Genomic DNA, 21,963 nt, shown 5'->3' on the forward strand with positions numbered 1-21,963 from the left:
GCCCTCCACACCACCCCCCAAACCCATTGTACCCACATGTAGGTGCCCCCCTTCACCCCTTAGGGCTATAGTAATGGTGTAGACTTGTGGGCAGTGGGTTTTGAGGGGGATTTGGGGGGCTCAACACACAAGGGAAGGGTGCTTTGCACCTGGGAGCTCTTTTACCTTTTTTTTTGTTTTTGTAAAAGTGCCCCCTAGGGTGCCCGGTTGGTGTCCTGGCATGTGAGGGGGACCAGTGCACTACGAATCCTGGCCCCTCCCACGAACAAATGCCTTGGATTTATTCGTTTTTGAGCTGGGCGCTTTCATTTTCCATTATCACTGAAAAACAAAAACGCCCAGCTTACAAATTGTCGAATAAAACATGGACGTCTATTTTTTTCGAAAATATGGTTCGGTCCGCCCCTTCACGGACCCGTTCTCGGAGATAAACGCCCATGGAGATAGACGTTTTCGTTCAATTATGCCCCTCCACTTTATGTTACTCTGTATGGATCTATCATCCTTTGAACCATGTATCACTGTCTATTTCTCATCGTTTTTAATAAAGTAACACATAGATTCAAGACGAGTCATATCCCGACTACAGTTATATCGGCTAAGGCCCCTGGAGGTCTTAGTTCCTGTAGGCCAGATTACAAAAGCAAAAGATCTTGCATCACATTTAATAAGTTGTCATTGAGCAGCACTTTGCTGTGTAGTAATAACTTGCGATTCCGCCTACTGAGTTCCTTGAAAAGTCCAAGTTTGCCTGAGTAACGATTCGCAGCAAAAGGAAGTTATGACAGAGGAAAGGACCCCAGGGCTGGCCAGAGGAAAGCCTGATCTCATTGCTGCTGGGAACCGCATGAAGTTTGTAAATTTGCGGTGGAGAGGAAAGAAACAGCACCCGATGGATGAGGCAGGAGGAAACCGGGGATGCTGGAGGAAGCCGATTTTGGTTGGGGTGGCAAGGCACTTTTTTGGGGTGGAATCTTTGACTGTTAGGGTATTTTTTTTTTTTTTTTTTTTAGTTACATTTGTACCCCGCACTTTCCCACTCATGGCAGGCTCAATGCGGCTTACAGGTACTTATTTGTACCTGGGGCAATGGAGGGTTAAGTGACTTGCCCAGAGTCACAAGGAGCTAGCTGCCTGTGCCTGAAGTGGGAATTGAACTCAGTTCCTCAGGGCCAAAGTCCACCACCCTAACCACTAGGCCACTCCTCCACTGTTGCTACTATTTGAGATTCCACTAGCAACATTCCATGCCCAAGTTGGCCCTTGCAGATCACCAGTGTGGCCGCGCAGGCTTCTGCTTCTGTGAATCTGACGTCCTGCACATACGTGCAGGACGTCAGACTCACAGAAACAGAAGCCTGCGCAGCCTTGTACATGGAATGTTGCTAGTGGAATAGCAACATTCCATGTAGAATCTCCAATAGTAGCAACATTCCATGTAGAATCTCCAATAGTATCTATTTTATTTTTGTTACATTTGTACCCTGCGCTTTCCCACTCATGGCAGGCTCAATGCAGCTTACATGGGGCAATGGAGGGTTAAGTGACTTGCCCAGAGTCACAAGGAGCTGCCTGTACCTGAAGTGGGAATTGAACTCAGTTCCTCAGTTCCCCAGGGCCAAAGTCCACCATCCTAACCTCTAGGCCACTCCTCCTCTTTAAACTAAGAGTTTTCAACCCAGTCCTCTGGATATACCTAGCCAGTCTGTTTTTTCAGGAAATCCCCATATACATGAGTTAGATTCGTACATAATGAAGACAGTGCATTCAAATCTAGCTCATGCATATCCATTGGGGATATCCTGAAAAGCAGACTGGCTAGGTATATCCCGAGAACTGGGTTGGGAACCCCTGCTCTAAACAGGGCCGCCAAGGGGGGGGCAGGGGGGACAAAATTCCCCGGGGCTTCAAGGGGGGGCCCAGCGCCGCCGCAGTCCCCTCCACCTGCCCCCCTCCATCCACCACTGGGCCGGGCCCCCCTGAATTGAAATCATAGCGCCTCACCTCAACCTTGCTCCGTGTGAAAGAAGCGCAGCAGCGGCAGTCTGCAGATCGCCTCCCTTCGGGCCTTCCCTACCTGTGTCCCGCCCTCATCTGACATAACTTGTGCGAGGGCAGGACACAGGTAGGGAAGGCCCGAAGGGAGGCGATCTGCAGACTGCCGCTGCTGCGCTTCTTTCACACGGAGCAAGGTTGAGGTGAGGCGCTATGATTTCAATTCAGGGGGGCCCGGCCCGGTGGTGGACAGAGGGGGGCGGCGACAACGATGACCTCGGAGGGGGGGGGGGGGTGGCGGTGGGGGCGGCCCAGTCTCTCAGCGGCCCTGGCTGTAAACATATCTTTAGAGCAGTGTTTTGGTCTGTGGTCCAGGACTAAATCACTAAAATTGTGGCTTTTTTATTCCCTCCCTCCCTCCCCCCAAGTGATCACGGTCAAGGTAACTGGTTCCTACAGCCTTGCTGAAACGCAGCTAAACATTTCTGGAATTAAAATTCTGGTTAGCAGGAGACGAGAGCTGTAATTCAGTTTATGAAGAAGAGAACATTGCTGGCATTCTTCGTGCAGTGCCTGAAAACATGCGTTACCAGAGAGACAGATAAAAGACTCTTTGTCCGGTAAACATGCCTTCACGTTGGTCTATAAATGATTGTAGTGTGTTTAGACTGTCGGGTACCTGAGGGGCCTCGGTACGTGAGCCGTAATCAAAGGAAAGTATAGAAGAAAAATAGTAAGGACTTTATTAAGTGGCATTCCTTGCCTCTAGAGTTCTATATTTCCAGTGTGGTGTTTGTGATTGTTATAAATATATCGGCTGGGTCTCAAAAATGCTTCTTAGACCTTTTATTTTTTATTTATTTATTTTTTTTTGAGTGAGGACATTTCTGGATCTTCTGCTCTTAATCTGTGCTGAGTGATGGAGTGATGTCATGAAGCACGGCCTAGGCCAGTGTTTCCCAAGTCCAGTTCTGGAGTACCCCCTTGCCAGTCAGGTTTTCAGGATGTTCACAATTAATATGCGTGAACTTGATCTGCATATATTGCCTCCATTATATGCAAATCTCTTTCATGCATATCCATTGTGGATCTCCTGAAAACCTGACTGGCAAGGGGTACTAGGATAGTGGTTCTCAAAACCTATCCTGGGGAACTTCCAGCCAGTCAGGTTTTCAGGATACCCGTGTATATGAGAGATTTGCATGCCTGTTGCCTCCATTATAGGCAAATCTCTCTCATGCATGTTTATTAGGGATTTATTATTATTTATTACATTTGTACCACGCGCTTTCCCACACGGAGCAGGCTCAATGCGGCCTACATAGTGAAAAGTAAATAGAATTGCAAAAAATCTTGAATGGAATTATTACAATTTGTAGTAGGGTAAGGCTATGTAAATCGAACATGGAGAGGTAAACAAAGATAGGATATGTAAAGGAGAAGAATTTGGGGAGGGTAAGGCGTAGGAAGGATGAAAAGGAAAAGATTGGGGATGAGCATAAGGAGATTGGGGGACAATGGTCTAAGGTATAACAATCGTAGGACAGGAATCATGTGGGTGGTCTTTCGTTAAGTTGGGTCATTGGGGTAGGTTTTCTTGAAGAGATGGGTCCGGAAAACCCAACTGGCTGACGGTCATCTACTGGGCTAGGATATCTGAGTGAATGTTCCCATCTGTAATTTGGAGGGAACTCTAAAGGATCCTGTTTACAGTGGTGTAGCCATGGGGGGAGCCTTGGGGGCCTAGCCCTCCACTGTTTTTTTTTTTTCGTTACATTTGTACCCCGCGCTTTCCCACTCATGGTAGGCTCAATGCGGCTTACATGGGGCAATGGAGGGTTAAGTGACTTGCCCAGAGTCACAAGGAGCTGCCTGTGCCTGAAGTGGGAATTGAACTCAGTTCCTCAGGACCAAAGTCCACCACCCTAACCACTAGGCCACTCCTCCACTGTTGCTACTATTTGAGATTCTACATGGAATGTTGCTATTCCACTGGCAACATTCCATGTAGAAGTCGGCCCTTGCAGAGCCGCGCAGGCTTCTGCTTCTGTGAGTCTGACGTCCTGCACGTACGTGCAGGACGTCAGACTCGCAGAAACAGAAGCCTGCGCAGCCTTCTACATGAAATGTTGCTAGTGGAATAGCAAAATTCCATGTAGAATCTCCAATAGTAGCAACATTCCATGTAGAATCTCCAATAGTATCTATTTTATTTTTGTTACATTTGTACCCTGCGCTTTCCCACTCATGACAGGCTCAATGCGGCTTACATGGGGCAATGGAGGGTTATGTGACTTGCCCAGAGTCACAAGGAGCTGCCTGTGCCTGAAGTGGGAATCGAACTCAGTTCCTCAGTTCCCCAGGACCAAAGTCCACCACCCTAACCACTAGGCCACTCCTCCACATTTAGCATTAAAGCGTTGTTCTGCACTGTTTGGAATAGCACCGTCGCGTTGAGCATCAGGGCCTCACTGCTTTTATAAAGCCTGGTTCACATATATCAAATAGATTGTGAATCTCAGTGTCTGGGGTGGAGCCAGGGTTTCTGGCACCGCCCTGACAACTGAAATCAGCCCCCCCCCCACCAGAGCTTTTGCCACTGCCACTACTCGTCCTGCCTGAGCCGCAGCTGCCGCCACTGCCACAGCTCCTTCCCCACAGAGATGCCAGAAGATGTAGTAAAAGCGGTTGGCTTAGCGGGGTTTAAAAAAAGGTTTGGATGGCTTCCTAAAGGAAAAGTCCAGAGACCCATTATTAAACTGGACTTGGGGAAAATCCACTTCTTATTTCTAGAATAAACAGCATAACATATATTGTACTGTTTTGGGATCTTGCCAGGTACTTGTGACCTGGATTGGCCACTGTTGGAAACAGAATGCTGGGCTTGATGGACCTTCGGTCTGTCCCAGTATGGCAATACTTATGCCTCTGCCACTTTTGCAGTGACCACCAACATCCTACCTCCCACTACTGCATGGTGTAGGAAGGTACTGTGGTGCAAGTCTCATGAGGTACAAGTCCTGTCCAAATTCCACCAATAATGTGTAGCTCTGTGCCCTTAGGCCCTAATCCAGGTGCAGAACTGCTCATATCGCCTCCAGAAACAGCTGTCTGATAATGCCCGATATAGTTTCAGTGCTTTAATTTCCTAACTCAGGGACACGAATATTTTTCTTTCCTGGCTGTTAAAATTGTGCAGTGATTTGGATTTTGAGTTCCATGCTGTCCTGCAGTTCTGTCCTCCGACTGTCAGAAAGCACTGGTAGACATTTTAATTGAATTCAACTTGGTTGCTCTTTTTGGCTTGCTTTGCATCTCTGTTTACTGCCATCTCTTGGAGAGGTCAGGTTTAATTGGCCGGGGCCTTGTGTGATTGTTGTTCATCTTTCTCATTAGGCTTTGAGCTCTCCTGAGACTTTATTAGACAGGCCGTACATCTCAGTCAGTTGTGATTTTGATAAAAGAGGGCAACGCTTGTATCCAAGAAATGTAGAGAGCTGGTTGATCTTTTGACACAAATTGGAAACCACAAACATAATCCATCTTTAATGCACAAGAAGTTGTCAGGTTTCCACCCTTATGGGGTGTGGGGCACAAGCTGGGCCAGGCATTGAAAGTATGCGGGAGCCAGGAGTTGTACTTGGATTGAGCCTCAGATATTATGGAGCTTGAAAACAGCAAGAGTTTTGGAACGGTACCGAGTCAGTTTGGCTGCAAGCTTGGAACTGGAGTCACGAGGGTGGAAGCAAACCAGAACTGTGGCACCTGAACTGGCGTGAGCTGTTCACATTCTAGCCCCTCCTCTGTGGAACCTTCTGGTCCTCCACCTTCAGACAGAATAGTCAATTACTACATATTCAAAAGGGTCTCAAAAACTGGTTATTCCTGCAGGCTTTTGGGGGTTCTTGAAGCGAAGGATTGGGAAATGACGTACAGTGCTTTTTTTTTTTTTTTCCTGTCTTTTCCTTTATCTCTCAGTCGAGGCCACGTTAGATCCAAATGAAGGAGCTGAAGGAGTGCTACCAAATATCGTCCCATGTGGGACCACGATACTGCTGACCAACGTATGTGAATGACATGCATCCCCACCGGCCCACCTTTAACATTTTCATTGGGGCACATCCACAAGGATGTGTTTCCAGTTGCATTCCCTTGCGGCTCCTCAGTACCTCTCCACTCTCATCTCTCCCTACATTCCTCCCCAGGAACTCCGTTCACTGGGTAAATCTCTTTTATCTGCACCCTTCTCCTCCACTGCTAACTCCAGACTCCGTTCCTTTTATCTTGCTGCACTGTATGCCTGGAATAGACTTCCTGAGCCGGTACGTCAAGCTCCATCTCTGGCCATCTTCAAATCTAAGCTAAAAGCCCACCTTTTTGATGCTGCTTTTAACTCTTAACCCTTGTTCACTTGTTCAGAACCCTTATTTTATCATCCTCACTTTAATATTCCCTTATCTCTTGTTTGTCCTGTTTGTCTGTCCTAATTAGATTGTAAGCTCTGTCGAGCAGGGACTGTCTCTTCATGTTCAAGTGTACAGCGCTGCGTATGTCTAGTAGCGCTTTAGAAATGATAAGTAGTAGTAGTACTTCCTCCTCTCTGTCATCAGCTTGCGTATAAATGTAGAAAGTAGCAAAAACAAAAAACAAAAACCAAACCCAGAATGATAATTGGTTGCCACTTGGGGCGGAGCATTCCTCTCCTCCAGGTGCGTTCCCCCCCCCCCTTCTGAGCAACAGGGTGCACTGAACCGTTGCATGGCTGTCAGCTTTGCCGGTCCCCTGCCCCGGAACAGGAAGTTGACGTCTGAGGAGCAGGGGACCGGCAAAGCCAACAGCCACGCAACTGTTCAGTGCACCTCTTGCTGCCTGTATCTGCAGTGGGCCTCCCCCACTAGCGTTGCCCTTGGTACGACACTGGTTGGGGCCACTCCAGAGGCTGCCATTGGCCCCCAGCCTTTGCGTTGAAAACCGGTGACAAAGTCTGAGGCGAGCCATATTCTAGTCAAGGAAGAATTAGGCAGCTGGTCTCAGGGGCCACTGCATGAGCACTATACAGGCCTATAGGGAAAGGCAGAGTCAGGCAGTGCTTTCTAGGAGTCACTACATGAACAGGATACATCGGACCACCTCTCGCTCCACTCCCTCTCAATCAGGGCAGATTTGAAAGAGACTTCTTGTCCTCTGCAGCCCACCTCACCCCTCCCCAGCTAGCTGCTAATGGCGTGGTCCAATGCACGGTTCTATCCCATGCAGCACTGACACTGAGGTAGCCATTCCAGTAAGGGCCACACCACAGCTTGAACAGGTGCCACACGACCACAAGTTCCTTTGCTGTATCTCCACTACAGCCATGAAAGCATGGGGTGGCTGCACAGAGTGCAAAGTAGGAGGTTGCTCTATGTATAATTATTAAATAGAACAGAGAGATAGTATGACATTCTATTTACAGTTTTTCACGAAACCTATATTTATAGTAATTACTTCTGCAGTCATAATTGGTGGTGTCACCCCGAGGCAGAAGGTATAAAATTTTTATAGATTTTATTCAGTAGCAAAGTCCTGCACATGTTGCTTGCAGAGCGTAGTGAACCTTTGCAGAACATACTGGCAAAAGACGGATATCTTATGCTGTCAACGTGAATCCATTCGCCTTGCTCGTGTTGACACGTTAGGTAGGTTCTCCACTGAAACGCAGGATGAAATTAGCTGCACTCGTAGGATGCCGTCAACCAGCAGTGCCATCATTGGCCCTGCTGTCTCAGAGTTCAGAGAGATCAAAAGGCCTTTCTGAGCATGTGCAGGAGCCTTTAAGATGGAAGACTCTGTTTTCCTATGGCTGAGGCATTACTATTCCTGGGACCATCAGGACTTGTGGAGGTAAAGAGGGGAGCTCCAAACAGATTTCCAAGGCGCATATGTGGATGGGCCCCAGCAATCAGTTTTCCTCTCTCAAGTGGATAGAGGGCCCATCCATGATGAGGTACATAAGTATTGCCACACTGGGACAGACCAAAGGTCCATCAAGCCCAGCGTCCCGCCTCCAACAGTGGCCAATCCGGGTCATAAATACCTGTCAAGATCCCGAAAAAGTTCAATACATTTTATGCTGCTTATCCCAGAAACAAGCAGTGGATTTTCCCCAAATCAATTTAATAAAGGTCCATGGACTTTTCCTTTAGGAAGCCGTCCAGACCTTTTTTTAAGGCTAGGAGTGGAACCTCTGGAGAAAAATTGCCTCCTCCAACAATGGATCATTTCTACATTACAGAACCATCAGTCTCACCTGGTGAGGAGAGGGGATTCTTCTCCTAAATCCAACTCCTGGCCCTTCTTGTCCGAATGGTCAGGGAGGGAAAAATTAATGGTGATCTCCTCAAACCTATCCTTCTAGAAGCCTAGAAGTACTTTAACCATGGATGGATGAATAAGTTCTGCATTCATTCAGAAGTTGGCATTGATCATCCCCGTTTCCATTCAGCAAGAACTGGACTTTTGAGGTCCGATGTGCTCAGTCTGTTACACCTTCTCCCAGGGAGACAGCCTTGATTGTCTCCACAGACTGTTGCAGGAGCTGCAAGCTTAAGAGGTGGTAGAACTCCATTTTCCTAACTGTTGATTGCAAGACAGCTGGATCTAAATTACAGACTCCCATCCCAAATGGGTTTCAATAAGGTTCAACTCCTGGTGATGGTATTGACCCTTAAGAGTGGGTAAAAATAGTGGGAGAGCGACCAAGGATACCAGAAACTGGAAGATGTTCGTTAATAAACAACTTTATTAATAATTTGAAGACTCGACACAACGTCGTGTTTCGGCCGTCAGGCCTGCATCAGGAGTCTATAAAAACATACATTTATATTTAAAAAAAGGTGGAAAAGATAAAATATAGTGCACACAAATAAGTTAAAACAATAAATTTACAAATTATATGAACTAATAAATTTTTTTAAATGTGCTTCCGTGCACTTCGACGTTTGGTTTTGGCGCCTTTTTTTGTTTATAGTGCCGGTTTTTCTCAAGGCATATTTTTTCAACTGCATTACAAGCAGCGCGTGCAGTGCTTCTGATGGTTCCCTTCTTTTTTTTAAAAAACAGTCTTTCTAAAGGATAGTATTGCCACTTACTTTCAAATTTCAGTTTTCTCCATGTTTTATGCTTCTGTTTCACTATATTGCTTTGGTTATGTGTAAGCGTTTATCCTTTTATCTTTAATCTTTATTTTTATTCATGCACCACTATGCCATCATGTGCGCAGCTCCGAGTGGCGTAAGCCTAACAACTGCCCCTGTTTTATTACCTCCCCATTTGGATTTGAGTTCCCTGTTTTTCTTTTGTATTATCTCCGTTCTTTTGAACACACTTAGCTGTGGATATATTTTTAATTGCTTACTTTTCACAGACTACTACGTCACACCTGAAGGATGATCTTCAATGTTACTCAGCAATACTTTGCCCTAGAGGTCAGTGTTTCTCAATACATCCCACCACCTTTAGAATATTCCACCAGGTGTCATTCACTTTTTCATTTCATGTTTTATATCTCCTGACAGTCTGCTGTAGGATCTCCAAAGGTTTGTCATTATTATTGCTCCGCAGCACTGTGTAAAGCAGGTCAGTGTTATCCTTACACACAATATTGAAGTTCCTTGTTTTATTTGCATTTTTATTTTGGCTTTTATTGTCTGATATTACCCTCATCTTGCAGATCTAAATTTGCCATTTTCTATATATAATCCTATTTGTCAGTTTCGCATTCCACTGAATAGTAACATTTTTTCCATCTATGGTTTCCACATATCTCTTGGTTTATTTACTCTTTTTTCATATTGTTGACATCAGATTATATATGCCAATATACATTGTACCATTGACCAACAGTTCTAATACGCATGTCATTTTGTGGCTGTATATATTATTAAGTTTTCTAGTTATGACATTATGATCTTTTAGTATTTCGTTTGGCCTCTTTACAATTTGTTTCCCCTAATCAGTATATATGTGCATTTTATATCATTTTATTATTGCTTAAATTTATGTGTACATATATGTTTTATTTATATAATATATGCATGGTGTTTTTGCTTTCGAAATACATTATTGCATCACCATTTTATATATAGTATATTATTGTAATCAGTTCATTTTTTGTATGTATTTCTAAACCCCACGACTGGATTGTCACATTTTAAAAAAATTTATTAGTTCATATAATTTGTAAATTTGTTGTTTTAACTTATTTGTGTGCACTATATTTTATCTTTTCCACCTTTTTTTAAATATAAATGTATGTTTTTATAGTCTCCTGATGCAGGCCTGACGGCCGAAACATGACGTTGTGTCGAGTCTTCAAATTATTAATAAAGTTGTTTATTAACGAACATCTTCCAGTTTCTGGTATCCTTGGTCGCTCTCCCACTTGTTTACCCACTTGTTTTTTCCGTGGGGCGTTTGAGTTCTCCGTGTTTTAGCGGATTTCTTCTCACATTGACCCTTAAGAGGGCAGGAAGATTAAAGGACACTTTCCAAAGCCCCACTGGGAAAAGATGAGAATATCATGGTTAGTGCTGGAATTTTTTTTGGGTGGGGAGGGGTTGTGATGTTCAGTTCAGGAATTGCATCATTCCGTAGCTCCATAAGTGCCGACACACCAGTGAAGAAAGACTGAACAGGTTTAGAGCTTTTGGAGAAGAGACAGTTGAGAGGGGTTATGGTAGAGATGTATAAAATCATGAATGGAATGGAGCAGGTAAAGAATACTAAGGCTAGTACATTTTAAAACAAAATTGGAGGAAGTATTTTTGGTTTTTTTTTTTTTCACTTAATGTACAATTAAGCTGTGGAATTTACTACTAATCATTTCTATAGAGCTACTAAATGTAGGCAGAGCTGTACACATTAAATGCAGGTACTTTCTCTGTTCCTAGAGGGCTCACAATCTAAGTTTTTGTACCTGGGGCAATGGAGGGTTAAGTGACTTGCCCAAGGTCACAATGAGCTGCAGTGGGAATGGAACCAAGGTTGCCAGGATCAAAGCCCACTCCTTCTAACCATTAGGCCACTCCTCCCTCGAGAGTTCCTGGAGAATGTGCTTAAGATGTTTAGAAAGTGTTTAGACAATTTCCTGGTGAAAAAAACGTCCATAAACCATTGTTAACCAGGTAGATTTGGAAAAGCCATTGCTTTGGGAAATCTCATTAATAGCCTGAATCAACTTTCTTGTTAATGGCACATTTAAACATTTTTATTAACTCATTAATTTCAATCAGACTATTTCCAAAACATTTTTCTATATACTGTACTTGATCCAGGAAATGAGACGATATCTTCACAGGAGGAACACAGCTGTGTTGCTAACAGATGCAGCGTGGAGAATGTTCTTTCTAGTTAAAAACGCCGACGTTCTCCATGTTGTTTGAAATAAGCCTTAGATTTGCAGAGATGTAAATATTCGTTGTGTGACAAGAGCTGCTCAGTGATAGACTTTAAAGATGGCGTGAGGTAGGTCTGACCTTTTCGGTTTAGAGGTTGCATTGCACTGTGTGCTGTGATGTGGGTGTGATCTGGTTGGGAAGGTTCTCAAATGTGGTGATAGCCACTGCCGGTCAATGAATGATGGGATAAAATTTGGTTCCTTCTGTTGTTTGGTTCTCCCTTCCCGGATATTTGGATCTGAGGGATGTTGATGAAATGCAGTTTAATTTTGTACTGTGTGATTTGTATAACATAGTAACATAGTAAATGACAACAGATAAAGACCTGTTCGGTCCATCCAGTCTACCCAACAAGATAAACTCATTTTACATGGTATGTGTGTATACCTGAGTTTTATTTGTCCTTGCCATTCTCAGGGCACAGACAGTAGAAGTCTGCCCAGCACCAGTTTCGCGTCCCAGTTACCAGCGTCGCCACCCAGTCTCTGCTAAGATTCTGTGGATCCATTTCTTCTAAACAGGATTACTTTGTGTTTATTTCACGCATGTTTGAATTCCATTAGCGTTTTCATCTCCACCACCTCCCGCGGGAGTGCATTCCACGAATCCACCACACTCTCCGTGAAAAAATACTTCCTGACATCACTCCGGAGTCTGCCTCCCCCTTCAACCTCAATTTATGTCCTCTAGTTCTACTGCCTTCCCGTCTCCGGAAAAGGTTCGTTTGCGGATTAACACCTTTCAAATATTTGAACGTCTGTATCATGTCACCCCTGTTTCTCCTTTCCTCCAAGGTAATACATGTTCAGGTCGGCAAGTCTCTCCTCGTACGGTTTGCAAAGCAAATCCCATACCATTTTCGTAGCTTTTCTTTGCGCCGGAGGGGCAACGGAAAAATCTCAGCCTTAAGAGGACAGCTCCCTCTCTGTTAGCTGGTTTCCCGTTCCAAAAAAAGAAAAAAAAAACTTGATTGACTTTTTGTTGTTCGTTGTACTGTTATAAACAGACTACATCAATTATATGACATGTTGCTGTTCCAGGAATTCATTAACAGGAGACCAAATATCATCAAACTTCTGCAATAAACCACCTCTTTGCTATCACCCTCTCATACATTTGACAAACTAAATTCCACCATAACCGCACTGATAATAAAGCATTACCCTTCCAGTTATTAACAATTGACTTCACTGCCAAGGCCATGAGAATATTAAACAACTTAGCCTGGCTTTTATTCTGCAGAGAAGGAACAGTAAGAGATCTGCAAACCACAACAGCACCTTATCAGCCCCTCCAAAGAAAAAAAAAGTCTTTGCATACACTGCCAACCCCCCCCCCCCCCAATACGTTTTAAGATTATCACAGTAAAACAGCATATGGATGAAGGCCCCTTTCTCTCGTTTACAAGACCAACAGCTGGGGCTGATTAGCTTATTAGCACGAAAACAGCTAACCGGTGTCCAGAAAGCTCTGAGCCAAAAAATAAAACCCAACAAAACATTGAGGGGCCCTTTTACAAAGCTAATCTGGAACCACTGTTGGTCCAATGGTAGTTCCAGCCCCAGCGCGCACCATCTGCTGCGCTAGGGAAAATAGCTGGCTATTTTCAAGCGTGGCGCTAACCTGGCTGCAATCAGGCAGCGCCTCGCGCTACCCAGTTACTGCCGGGTTGGCACAAGAGCCCTTACTGCAACCTCACTGTGTGATAAGAGCCCCCCCCCCCTCGCATGGCCACACGGTAAGAGCAACCTTACCACATGGCCATGGCTCTTTTCGAGCAGTTTTACCCACTGCAGTAAAAAGAAAAAGGGAATGGGACTTGATACACTGCCTTTCTGTGTTTTTTAGAAAAAAACAGAAAGGCAATCGATCCACAAGCTCCAAGATGGAAATGATAAAAGCAGATCAGTAATAGACATATATGGACTTTTATTCGTGCAAATAGCAATCTCCTTGCATCGCCTGACACTGGCCGTGTTTTCCCCAAAACGGGCTGCCTCAGTAAATTATATTAAAAACAACGAATTAATTTGAGAAATAAACAACAAAAACAAACATAATACAAAATCAATAAACAAAACAAGCTAAATATAGAATAAATAATAATAAAACAATAATAAATCTACAGATAACCATAACATGACATGTTAAAGTACATATTGGAAATTGCATTAAAGCCCAACTAAAAATAATAAGAACAATAAGAATATCAACAATAACCATGGCAAATACTGGCACATAAAAAGCACACACACACACACACACACACACACACACACACACACACGTAGACAGACAGATTGCAAGTAATGTCTCAGCAATCAAAACATACATAAATAACAAAAAGAACAGCATGTCAAGTAAGTATGAATAAGACACATACCTATCCTGTGGATTTTACTGGCAAACAAATATGTAGGACGCTACAAATAAATAAATAAATAAATAAAAAATAAATCAAAACGTGAGCAACCTGAGAAATTGAAGAGAGATTAATAAATGTTTAATGGACTCACTCAGCAAACCGTGTCCACGTTGAAAAAACCTGCACAAATACTACTGTAGAAGTGAAGTCCTATAAAGTAAACGACGCTGGTCAAGATTTCATGGCATCTCAGGCGTAACTAGAAAAAATGCATTGCTAAAAAAAAAAGAAAACTAAAAAGAAAAATACAAAAGAAGACTAACCTTGTAACTGGTAGAGTGGCGTATACAAACTCCTCTCATTATTGCTGGAAAAAACAGCTGATACTCGCAGGTTCCCTTCTTGTATATTGCTGTTTTTTGAACTTTGATCTTGTGCGTGTATACATGAAGGGAACCTGCGAGTATCAGCTGTTTTTTTCCAGTGATAATGAGAGGAGTTTATTCATCTCTCTTCAATTTCTCAGGTTGCTCACGTTTTTTAAATTTATTATTTGTTATTTGTAATTTCTGTGGGTTTTTGCAGCTACATTCAAAGCGGTTTACATATTATATACAGGTACTTATTTGTACCTGGGGCAATGGAGGGTTAAGTGACTTGCCCAGAGTCACAACGAGCTGCAGTGGGAATCAAACTCAGTTCACCAGGATCAGAGTCCGCTGCACTAACCACTAGGCTACTCCTCCACTAGCAACATTCCAAGTAGAAGCCTGCCCTTGCAGATCAACAACGCGGCCGCGTTGTTGATCTGCAAGGGCAGGCTTCTACATGGAATGTTGCTAGTGGAATAGCAACATTCCATGTAGAATCTCAAATAGTAGCAACATTCCATGTAGAATCTCAAATAGTAGCAACATTCTATGTTGAATCTCAAATAGGGAAATGGGACTTGATATACTGCCTTTCTGAGGTTTTTGCAACTACATTCAAAGTGGTTTACATATATACAGGTATTTATTTTGTATCTGGAGCAATGGAGGGTTAAGTGACTTGCCCAGAGTCACAAGGAGCTGCAGTGGGGATCGAACCCAATTCCTCAGGATCAAAGTCTACTGCACTAAATCACTAGGCGGCTCCTCCTCTCTGCAGCGCGTGGCAAAAACGGCCCCAGCCGCTAGCACCGGGCCCTTTATACCACAGCTTAGTAAAAGGACCCCTGAGTGACTGATGCAGGCCAAACTGCACCAGTCACACCTGCCCAAAATTTCCCCCATTGCTCTCGTGTCAGCTGTGTGATGTTTATGATGGGTAAAGGGAAAGATGCCAGCCTGAAGGGGAGAGCTCTCTCTGTTCCATATGTTTGGTAGTACTTACTATATACACTGCATGGTTTAACTGCTTGTCTTGAATTAGCTTTTTATTACATTTCTCATCAGTTGATGCACACTTAGAAATGAATCATGCTTTGTAGTCATCTCGCTTTTGTTTTCGGCATCTAATCATAGTAACATAGTAGATGACGGCAGAAAAAGACCTGCACGGTCCATCCAGTCTGCCCAAGATAAACTCATGTGTATACCTTACCTTGATTTGTACCTGTCTTTCTCAGGGCACAGACCGTATAAGTCTGCCCAGCAGTTTTTCCTGCCTCCCAACCACCTGTCCCGCCTTCCATCACCGGCTCTGGCACAGACCGTATAAAAGTCTGCCCTCCCCTATCCTCGCCTCCCAACCACCAACCCCTCTTCCTCCCACCTGCTCTGCCACCCAATTGTAGCTAAGCTTCTGAGGATCCATTCCTTCTGCATAGGATTCCTTTATGCACATCCCACGCATGTTTGAATTCCGTTACTGTTTTCATCGCCACCACCTCCCGCGGGAGGGCATTCCAAGCATCCACCACCCTCTCCGTGAAAAAATACTTCCTGACATCTTTTCTGAGTCTGCCCCCCTTCAATCTCATTTCATGTCCTCTCGTTCTACTGCCTTCCCATCTCCGGAAAAGATTCGTTTGCGGATTAATACCTTTCAAATATTTGAACGTCTGTATCATATCACCCCTGTTGCTCCTTTCCTCCAGGGTATACATGTTCAGGTCAGCAAGTCTCTCTTCATACGTTTTGGAACGCAAATCCCATACCATCCTCGTAGCTTTTCTTTGCACCGCTTCCATTTTTTTGACATCCTTCGCAAGGTACGGCCTCCAAAACTGAACATAGTACTCCAGGTGGGGCCTCACCAACGTCTTATACAGGGGCATTAAAACCTCCCTTCTTCTGCTGGTCACACCTCTCCCTATACAGCCTAGCAATCTTCTAGCTACGGCCACCGCCTTGTCACACTGTTTCGTCGCCTTCAGGTCCTCGGATACTATCACCCCAAGATCCCTCTCCCCGTCCGTGCCAATCAGACTCTCCTCACCTAACACATACGTCTCCCTTGGATTTCTACTCCCTAAGTGCATCTTTATTACCCGACTCATAAGGCGCTTTCCTGACATTTGAGCCTGCAGAAGTTCCTGGAATAGGTGACTCCAGAATACTAGGATATATCTTTCCTTAGCTGTTGAGCACATATCATAATGGGATGATAATCACACTGACCCCCCTTCAACATCTTCAGTCCTTCTGTGACTGTTCTCTTGTGCTCGACTGCTTAAATATTTTAAATTTAAATGCTTTACTTTTTGTGTCTGTTAGATTGTAAGCTCTTTGAGCAGGGACTGTCTTTCTTCTGTGTTTGTACAGCGCTGCGTACACTTTGTAGCGCTCTAGAAATGTTAAATAGTAGTAGTAGTAAATAGTAGATGGGAGTGCAGCTAGGAAGGAGTGAGACCTCTCCCAGTGGAATGTCATTCCGTTAAGACTGAGCTCCCTTGCTTTCTTTCTGACAGCAGAATGTTGCTTTTGGTTTCCAATAGCTACCATGGCTTCATGTGAACAGAGTGACGGACCTTCAGGAATTGGTAGTACTGAGGAATGTGCTGACAGCTAGAAGGCCTTGCTGGCTAGTTGGGTCACTCAGTCTTCAAAAGCACTTAAGTGGACATTGTCTGTGCTGTTTTCTTTACAATTGAGGCCTGGTAATGGCTTCATTTTAGCCAGACAGTTCAATCCTGTCCAAAACGTAGCCTTTTATATTTGGGAGGAGCCAGGGCAGGGGTGTGCTGGTAAATTTTTAACAACGGTCTCTCTCTCTGGGCGTACCCAGCCCTGCAATTTGGGGGGGGGGGGCAGGGGTGGATTGGCAGAAGCATTGCATGCCTCTGCCCTGCCCTCTGTGCGGGCACTCTAGGCATAACCTTGCTGGCAGGGATGCCGAGCCCCACCAGGCAATAAATGGACTGCCAGCACTCCCTGCTGCATGTTTCTGGCTCCGGTGCATGCAGGAGAAGGTCCCAGCTTGCTGCTCAGAGCTGGAAACAAAGAGCGGGGAGCGGCCGCTGCAGTGTGTTTACTTGGCTGGCAGGGCTCAACATCCCCGCCAGCAGAGTAAAAGAGAATTCAGGAGGGGGCCCAAGCTCATATTTTGGGAGCCAGTTGTTAAAATAGCCATGGGGGGGGGGGGGGCCCTACTTTTAACAGCCGGCTCCCCAAATTCTTAAAAACTTAGCAAACGGCTCTCGCAAGTCCATGACAGCCCGCTCCAGCACACCACTGGGCCAAGGACGTTTGGGCCAAAACAAAAAGTTTTCTAGATAGTCTGTGATACTCAGTCACAGTCGACGTAAATTTAACTATTTAAAACAGGGTTCTCAAACTCAGTTCTTGGGACACACCCAGGCAGTCAAGCTTTCAGGAATACCCGCAATGAATATGCATGAGATGGATTTGCATGCATAACTTCTATTTTATGAAATTCTATCTCGTGCGTATTCGTCGTCAGTATCTTGGAAACCTGACTGGCTAGGTGTGTCCTGAGGACTGGGCTGAGAGCCCATGATTGAGAAGATTTTTAGTTGAAAGATACTGAGAAGCCTGCATGATCTGTTTGTCTCATCAACTCGTAACCTTGGGGTCATCTTTGACTCCTCCCTCTCTGCACATATTCAGCAGACTGCTAAAACCTGTCGTTTCTTTCTCTATGATATCACCAAAATTCGCCCTTTCCTTTCTGAGCACACTACCAGAACCCTCATCCACGCTCTTATCACCTCTCGCTTAGACTATTGCAACTTGCTTCTCACAGGTCTCCCACTGAGCCATCTCTCTCCTCTTCAATCTGTTAAAAATTTTGCTGCATGACTAATATTCCGCCAATGTCGCTATGCTCATATTAGCCCTCTCCTCAAGTCACTTCACTGGCTTCCTATCCGTTTCCGCATACAGTTCAAACTCCTCTTATTGACCTATAAGTGCATTCACTCTGCAGCTCCTCAGTTCCTCTGCACTCTCATCTCTCCCTACATTCCTCCCCGGGAACTGCGTTCATGGGTAAATCTCTGTTATCTGCACCCTTCTCCTCCACCGCTAACTCCAGACTCCGTTCCTTTTATCCTGCTGCACCATATGCCTGGAATAGACTTCCTGAGCCGGTACGTCAAGCTCCATCTCTGGCCGTCTTCAAATCTAAGCTAAAAGCCCACCTTTTTGATGCTGCTTCTAACTCCTAACCCTTATTCACTTGTTCAGAACCCTTATTTTATCATCCTCACTTTAATAGTCACTTATCTCTTGTTTGTCCTGTTTGTCTGTCCTAATTAGATTGTAAGCTCTGTCGAGCAGGGACTGTCTCTTCATGTTCAGGTGTACAGCGCTGCGTACGTCTAGTAGCGCTTTAGAAATGAGTAGTAGTAGTAGTTCTATAACTTGGTGCCACCACCAGTTAGGTGTACCGATGCCATGCGCTGAGTGTCAATCCTTTAATGACTTTGGCGCACCGAGATTCCGCTATAGAAGATGAGTGTGAACTGAATTGGCAAGCCCACATTTATGCCGTATCATAGCTGACAAAGGCCCTGTCTGCTAAGCCGATAAGTGCACTGCCTGTCTGAATGGATAGTGTCGCTGGAAATCATTACAGACTGCTCTGGCACACTCTGGTTCGCACTGGGGCAGTACAGGGGCAGAGTGTCTTTGGAGGACAGAAAAATTGCAGTCCTACTTTTATTTGGAGAGTGATATGAATAGCACCAGTACTCGGAGAACAGTGGCACTGGCCGCTCTATCTGGATATTTATTTTTGTTACATTTGTACCCCGCGCTTTCTCACTCATGGCAGGCTTAATGCGGCAGGCAATGGAGGGTTAAGTGATTTGCCCAGAGTCACAAGGAGCTGCCTGTGCCAGGAATTGAACTCAGTTCCCCAGGACCAAAGTCCACCACCCTAACCACTAGGCCACTCCACTGTTGCTACTATTTGAGATTCTACATGGAATGTTGCTATTCCAGTAGACGTCGGCCCTTGCAGATCACCAATGTGGCCACGCAGGCTTCTGCTTCTGTGAGTCTGATGTCCTGCACGTACGTGCAGGACGTCAGACTCACAGAAACAGAAGCCTGCGCAGCCTTCTACATGGAATGTTGCTAGTGGAATAGCAACATTCCATGTAGAATCTCCAATAGTATCTATTTTATTTTTGTTACATTTGTACCCTGCGCTTTCCCACTCATGGCAGGCTCAATGCGGCTTACATGGGGCAATGGAGGGTTAAGTGACTTGCCCAGAGTCACAAGGAGCTGCCTGTGCCTGAAGTGGGAATCAAACTCAGTTCCTCAGTTCCCCAGGACCAAAGTCCACCACCCTAACCACTAGGCCACTCCTCTACACACATTCATCGCTGCTCACTATCCAGGTTGGAGTGAGGAATTAGAGTGGATTTTATTTAAGCATCACGATCAGCCTTTATAAATCGCCATCCGTGGAGTATAAAGATCAACTCGTTGAGGTCGTCAATATTTTATTTATTTATTTTGGTACATTTATACCCCGCAAGAGTGGGCTCAATGTGGCTTACAAAATTACAGATGGTTACAATTCAGGGAGAGTACAGATTCAATAAAGTCAAAGGGAGGGGTAAGTATATGTGGATAAGAGAGGGGATGAGGAAGCCTAGGTTTTAGAATTGTCAGAGGGATAAGCAATCTTGAATAAAAATGTCTTCAAGGATGTCTTGAATAGCTGGTGGTCAACAGTCTCTTTCAGCTGCCGTGGTAGAACATTCCAATATTTCGGGCTGACGTATGAGAAGGTTGATGCAAAAAGCAATTTTATATTTAACATGCTTGCAATTTGGGTAGTGTAAATTGAGGTAGGATCGAGCAGCCACAGAAGCATTTCTAGAAGGTAGATGTATCAAATCAAGCATGTAGGCAGGGGCTTCCCCATAAATAATCGTGTGGGTCAACGAACAGATTTTTGAAAGTTAGCTCTCGTCTGCTGCTTTATGTATGTTGACTGCTTGATGGATGTTTGCATTTCCTTAAAAGCTGACGTATTTATGTACACCTCTCTCTTGTTTTCTTCAGGGGCACCACGAGATCCGATGGATTGTTGATAATCGGATGCTGAGGAGCTGGTGAGAGTATGGTAAAGCACCAGCCGCTGCAGTACTACGAGCCTCAATTATGTTTGTCCTGCCTGACGGGAATATATGGCTGCCGCTGGAAACGGTACCAGCGGTCACATGACGACACAACAAAGGTTCGTGGATCATCTGCAAATGTAACTGTCTGTGGTTAGCGTCAAAGCGTTAGCTTGCTGCCTGGACCCTTTGCGGGTGACCAGGGATCCTGCTACATTTTCAGTTCTTGAAGTCATGATTTTGTTCATTTATATTTGAAGTGTTATCCTAAGTTGGGGGGAAAATGCAGTTTTTTGAGAAATCTGTTCTTTGGCTTTCTCAGTTTTAGTTTGAATTTTGATTTTGTGATGTGATTGATTGAAAACCTGGGTGTCGGGGGCATTACTAAGTTGGATCTGACATGTTGAGAACTCTTTCGGATAAGAAATTGGGTAAATGAGTTTTCAGCCTGTACTAGTTCACATCTAAATTACCGAAAAAGTTCAGTTGACTTCCTAGAGGAAAATGACTTTTCAAATGGGTGCTGGTTTGTCCCCCGTGGGATCTGTCCCTGTCCCCATGGGATTTGTCCCCGCAGGCTCTGTCCCCATCCCCGTGTCAGTGTCTACTTCTTAGCTTCGGTCTGTACGGAGGAAGACTTAAAGGAGCTAACCCATGCCGGACGGCGATTCGTGTGTTTGTGTTTTCTAGGTAATGTCTGTGATCTTGTGATAATTATCTGGCGTGCAGTATTTCCACTTCGGTAATTTATATCTGTCCTAACGTTTCCTGTAATGTGAGCTGAGGTTTCTTTAGTTCCAGAAATAAACAGCAGTGCTATCGATTTCAGCAAGCAACTGCTCCGTTTTTATCTTAGCTGGGTTGCTTCATGTCTTACGCTCCACATTGTGTGTCTCAGCTGAACATTGCTCAGTGATTTGGCTTGGGGATACCCTATGTCTCTCAAATATTGCTAAACATCGGTGTAGCGGTGTAAGGTATGCAGCACTGTACAGACACGTGGTGGCAGAGACGGCCCCTGCTCCGAGGAGCTTATAGTCCAATGCAGGTGGACATTGAAGACATTGAAGATTATTGAGGACAGGGCTTTGTCACCCCCCTTCCTTTTCAGCTTCTCATGTTCATAGACCTCCTAGGCTCAGTGCCCAGGGCGGTTGCCCTGCTTGCCAACGTAGGGACAGCCCCAGTGCCACGTGCAGGGGGGGATGCCACATTTCCTTTTTGAGTTGATCTGTGAGCTAAACAATAAAGGGGAAGGGGGTGGGGCACTGAAAGCAGCTCTTGCACTGTCCAGCAACTGTTCTGGTGTTAATGATTTCCTTTCTTTGGGATTGATTACTCTCCATGTTGCACTGTAAATATCTTCTCTTGCTGCTTGGTATTCGTCATAAACTAAGAACAGGGGGCTCCCAGGAGCTCCATCCAGCACATCCCTGGTAACCCTCCTCCTCCTCCCCCCCGCCCCCCCCCCCCACAAGCAGAAATGTCTATACACCATATAGGAGCTGCTGATACCCGAATCCAGCCAGATCCCTTCTCCCGCTGGGCGCAGTTCTCTGTAATGTAGCTTCTCTCAAGGGACGACTCCATTGATATATTTTTTTGTAATATCTTGCCCTCTTCCACCTTCCATTTATCAACGAGTC

The 21,963-nt window shown here is 44.9% G+C and overlaps 1 protein-coding gene across 1 annotated transcript in view; it reads left to right on the plus strand.

The window, feature by feature from the left end:
- Positions 1-21,963, plus strand: part of GDPD5 (glycerophosphodiester phosphodiesterase domain containing 5) — a 441,045-nt gene that overhangs the window by 123,056 nt on the left and 296,026 nt on the right. Inside the window, exon 2 of the mRNA XM_030200038.1 lies at positions 20,262-20,436. Coding sequence (XP_030055898.1) covers positions 20,320-20,436 — 117 coding nt within the window. The 5' untranslated portion in view covers positions 20,262-20,319. The remainder of the gene's footprint in view (positions 1-20,261; positions 20,437-21,963) is intronic.

This window comes from Microcaecilia unicolor, chromosome 4 (genome assembly GCF_901765095.1).
Source record: "Microcaecilia unicolor chromosome 4, aMicUni1.1, whole genome shotgun sequence".
NCBI classification, from domain to species: domain Eukaryota; kingdom Metazoa; phylum Chordata; class Amphibia; order Gymnophiona; family Siphonopidae; genus Microcaecilia; species Microcaecilia unicolor.